Source organism: Olea europaea, unplaced genomic scaffold, assembly GCF_002742605.1.
Source record: "Olea europaea var. sylvestris unplaced genomic scaffold, O_europaea_v1 scaffold9504, whole genome shotgun sequence".
NCBI lineage: Eukaryota > Viridiplantae > Streptophyta > Magnoliopsida > Lamiales > Oleaceae > Olea > Olea europaea.
In genome coordinates this window covers 1-4,191 of record NW_019268001.1, presented here as the reverse complement: position 1 = coordinate 4,191, position 4,191 = coordinate 1, and the positions used below count along the sequence as shown (strand labels likewise).

The following is a 4,191-nucleotide window of genomic DNA, read 5'->3' as shown; positions in this document are numbered from 1 at the left end:
AAAAAAAAAAAAAAAAAAAAAAAAAAAAAGGCGAAAGAAAATCAAAATCCTAGAAATGGAAACAAAAAATACTAACTCGACCTCGAATTTGGTTGAAGTAGAGAAAATTAATTAGTGAGAAGTATTTATTTTCAAAATTTGTGCATAACGTTGTTAGGATTTGAACTTAGCTTGGACTCGAGAAAAATCTCTAGCCACTTGTTGCCAATTTTTGAACTCATTGTAGCGATAAACATTCATAACAATCAAAATCTGCATATTTTTGTGAGCATTTTCTTCAAACCTATCCATCCTTCGTTCCAGAATCTAGATCAATGTTTTTAGTTTTGAAACCCTATGATTGTTGTCGCGAAGATGCATGCCGCCACCATAGGTGGCCATTAGTGAAGTGCAATACCTTGCTCTCATACCAAGTTTGGTACAGAAGAAGCGGAATTGGAATTATCAATTATTGAAACAAGAATAAAATAACCAACTCGAAAATTTGCAAAGAATAATTTTATTTAATGAATTTTTTTATTTTGAAAGGTGTACTAAGTGTAAAATAGTTCCCTACCTAACGATATAAGAAAATTAAACATTGTACAAAAAGGAAAGAAAACTAAAACTCTAATATGAAGGAAACATAAATATCACTGTATAAGTAATCTGATAGACTCCCATCAAGTCTATGTACCTTAGAAGGATCTAGAGTAATTGAGAAGCACATTCATTCAGGGGAAGGGTAGTGTGGGGATTAATGCCATAAATTGTATAGGTTGTTACCTATAAATAGGGGGGCAATGTTTCATGTGGGGTATGCAAAATATTGAGTAGTTGGTTGAGCCAATTAGGAGAGATCCAGCCTCTCGAATTGTTTGGAGCTGTTATCCTTGTTATTCAATAATCTTGTTACTATTTTCTCAATTACAAATCTGCATTCCCATACCAGTTAATTTGGTCTTGAGCATCTACTACAACAATTGATTGCTATTTCTTTGTCCTTAACATATCATTTAGCATCCATTAAAGTGTTACATATTAGTTGAAGTAGGGGATTCTATCATAATCCTACCATAATGATAACTAACTTCTATCCTATTTATAAAGAGGATTGCCCTATGTCAGCTCTTTTTTTTAGCTTATTTAACATAACACCAAGCTCAGCTTGATACGAGAGTGCTTATACTGAACACAAAAGAATCTGTCATTATTAGACTTTTAGTGTTCAAATAACTGGATTGATGAATATAAAGTTGAACAACAAGAAGAATGATTAAAAGTTGGGGGAGCTTGATGTTGTTACATATAAGTTCTCTGTCACACGAACCACATATGAGGGGCCAATAGAGCAAGAGAGACAAATGGGTTCATCAAAAGAAAGAAGTATCTTCAGTTCACATGAGTGCCACTGTGAGAGAATATATATATATATATATATATATATATATAATTACTTATAGAATCTCAGCCTTTTGCATTAGCATTCTTTTCAATCTTGTACCCCGTACACTTAACACCAACTAAATCTTGACTAACGAAACGAACAAGCAACTGCATCCCTCTATTCTTGACGCAAACGGACACTTTCTTGGAATGATAGGCACTTAGCTTTCTAATTATATAAATAGGAAGACATAACACGATATTTGTATAAATAAAAACCAAACTCTTTCTTGGCAAAGACCGAAGGAGAATACGTTCTTGAGTCAACAAGCTTACCTTACCTTACCTTATATTATAAGAAAGGTTTAGAACTCCATCTGGTTCTTGAAGGTTTCGAGTTTCATATATACACACACACACACTTTTCAAAATGTTTGCTTTTGTAACTTGCCTTCTCAGTTCAACAAAATTTCTATGTAAGATTTAGAGTAGCAACTACCCTTATAAGGACAACACATTGGTGGAACTAAAAAGATACATAATCTGGGGAATTTTGAACAACATACTTATTGCAAGTCAAATCAAGTTTTTGGATTTACGCTACATTGGCTCATGAAATCTAGTTATGCATATTCTTTTTTCATCTTGCTGCCTTCCTTGTCAGGACATTCTAAACCAGGCTCAGGTTCTTTCCCCACGGGCTGTAGTCATTGATTCCATTCAAACGGTCTATCTGAGAGAAGCGACTGGAAATGCTGGGAGCCATGTCCAGGTTCTAAAATTTCTGAATACTTCATCCACTGTGGAAAGTCTGACTAGTTTTTTCATAATTTTAACAATGGTTCCATATTAATTCGTTCTTTGATGTTATCAGGATTCAGGAGGAATCTATATAGTTGTAATTTTGTCTTTATTGGATTATAAGTGAACTATTTTCACTAACAATTGTCTGGTTCATATTTGTGTTTGTTTTCTTTCCTTTTAGTTAATATGTCATCTTGGGCCACTTATTCTTTCATTTATTTTGCTCGTCTAGTCCAAGAGCAGAAAGTTATAAATCCTGTGGCAATGATGCAAACAATTTCAAATGCACACCTGTCAATAATTTAATTAAGAGCATCAATATGTCCTAATTGTAAGTTAACTAATGATAGGTGAAAGAATGCACTTCGGCCTTACTACGATTTGCAAAGAAGACAAACATACCGATACTTTTGGTTAGTATAAGTTCTGAAAATTGGCCAATGTGTGCCATTTCATTGTGTGAATTTATTTTCATTGTTACTTGAGACTTAACTTGAATAATAATTTGGTCATGCTACTTGCTTATTGTAGACTGGCCATGTGACTAAAGATGGAGAAATTGCTGGACCTCGTGTCTTGGAGCACATTGTTGATGTTGTTCTATATATGGAAGTTGGTGCCTTACTGAATTTTCTTTCTTGAGCAATTATTGTTTCTCCTTTCTGGTTGATTGTAGTCTACTTATCTTATTGTGTGAAATAATTTATATTTCAGATGTTGATATCTTTGTAAACTGTTGGAGATGTCGTGTCATCTTATATGTACTTACATTAATGAATTATCATGTAATTCTAGTTTTGCATAAAAAGAGACACACTAAAAAATGTTTAATGTTTCAATATCAATGGATCACACCTTTTGATTTGAACACAGCACTGCTCATCTTACACCAAGTAAATATCTGGTGTAAGGATGGAAAGTGATGTTTGCTGGGTCCATTGATTTGGCAACATATTTGCCTATAGATATTTTTTGGACTTATTTGCTGATGATTCACATATTTTAATTGTTGAACATGTCCATGTTGCGTCATGTTATACGTATCTGTGCTTCATAGATGTTTATTTTTCTCCATATGATCTGCCTAGGGTATAAGACGATACATAGATGTTTCTACTATACTCCATGTGAGTCTTTCAATATGACTGTATGAAGTGTGTTATTTATAAAATTCATGTTCTCATAACTGGATTAGATTCCTTTTTTGGATATCATGAAAAAGAAATGCAGGGTTCATTTTGATTGATATTGCATGCAATATTCCTACTTTAGAGGATGTCCTTTTCTCCTTCCCATCTAACGAGAGCACTTATCCCCTTTCTTCTCTATCTATCGTTCCACAAAATACTGCACCCTAAAGTTTCTGCTTATTTTTTGAAGGCTTCATCATCATACTATTTGTTCAAATATAAAATGTGGAAGGCTTGATTTTTAATTCTCAGATACATTAGATGACTTCTAGGAACTCAGTGTCTCTGAAAGAGTAGAACTAGACATCTTTCTTCTTCTTCTTGAAGTAATTATTACAACAACTATTTTGAAAGGAGGGGGTTGATTGCACAATAAGTAATTAGTCCGTGTTATACTGAATTTCTTTCTGATGGACTTCACTGACGGATAATTTCAGGGTGAGAAGTACTCATCACATCGATTGCTTCGGTCAGTGAAGAATCGTTTTGGATCCACAGATGAGGTATTAGATGGATTTAGCAACAGTTCTTAGTTTTTTTATGTCCATTCTTCTTTATGCTGCAATCGTAAATCTGTCAGATGCCATTACTATTTAATCATATATTAAAAAGCCACAGTCTCACCGATCGTTTATTTGCAACTTTAGTCACTGACATCAAATTTCACTTAGTGACATGCTGATCATTGATGGCAATTTTCTAGAACCCCCCATCGCCAAATGTTTCTGATCTTTTCATCTATATACTTGACACTTTCTTTCCCATACGAATACTATTGCCAGCTGTTGGCATATTCAACAGTACCCTGTGCTTCGTAGTATCTCTGTTCTTC

The 4,191-nt window shown here is 33.8% G+C and overlaps 1 protein-coding gene across 1 annotated transcript; it reads left to right on the top strand.

Moving 5' to 3' along the window:
- Positions 1-1,975: 1,975 nt before the first annotated feature.
- On the top strand, positions 1,976-4,185 carry LOC111392639 (DNA repair protein RadA-like). The gene is made up of 4 exons (XM_023018016.1): positions 1,976-2,137; positions 2,520-2,582; positions 2,701-2,781; positions 3,797-4,185. The coding sequence occupies exons 1-4, from the start codon at positions 1,991-1,993 to the stop codon at positions 3,890-3,892; spliced, it is 387 nt and encodes a 128-aa protein (XP_022873784.1). The 5' UTR covers positions 1,976-1,990; the 3' UTR covers positions 3,893-4,185.
- The last annotated feature ends 6 nt before the right edge of the window (positions 4,186-4,191 follow it).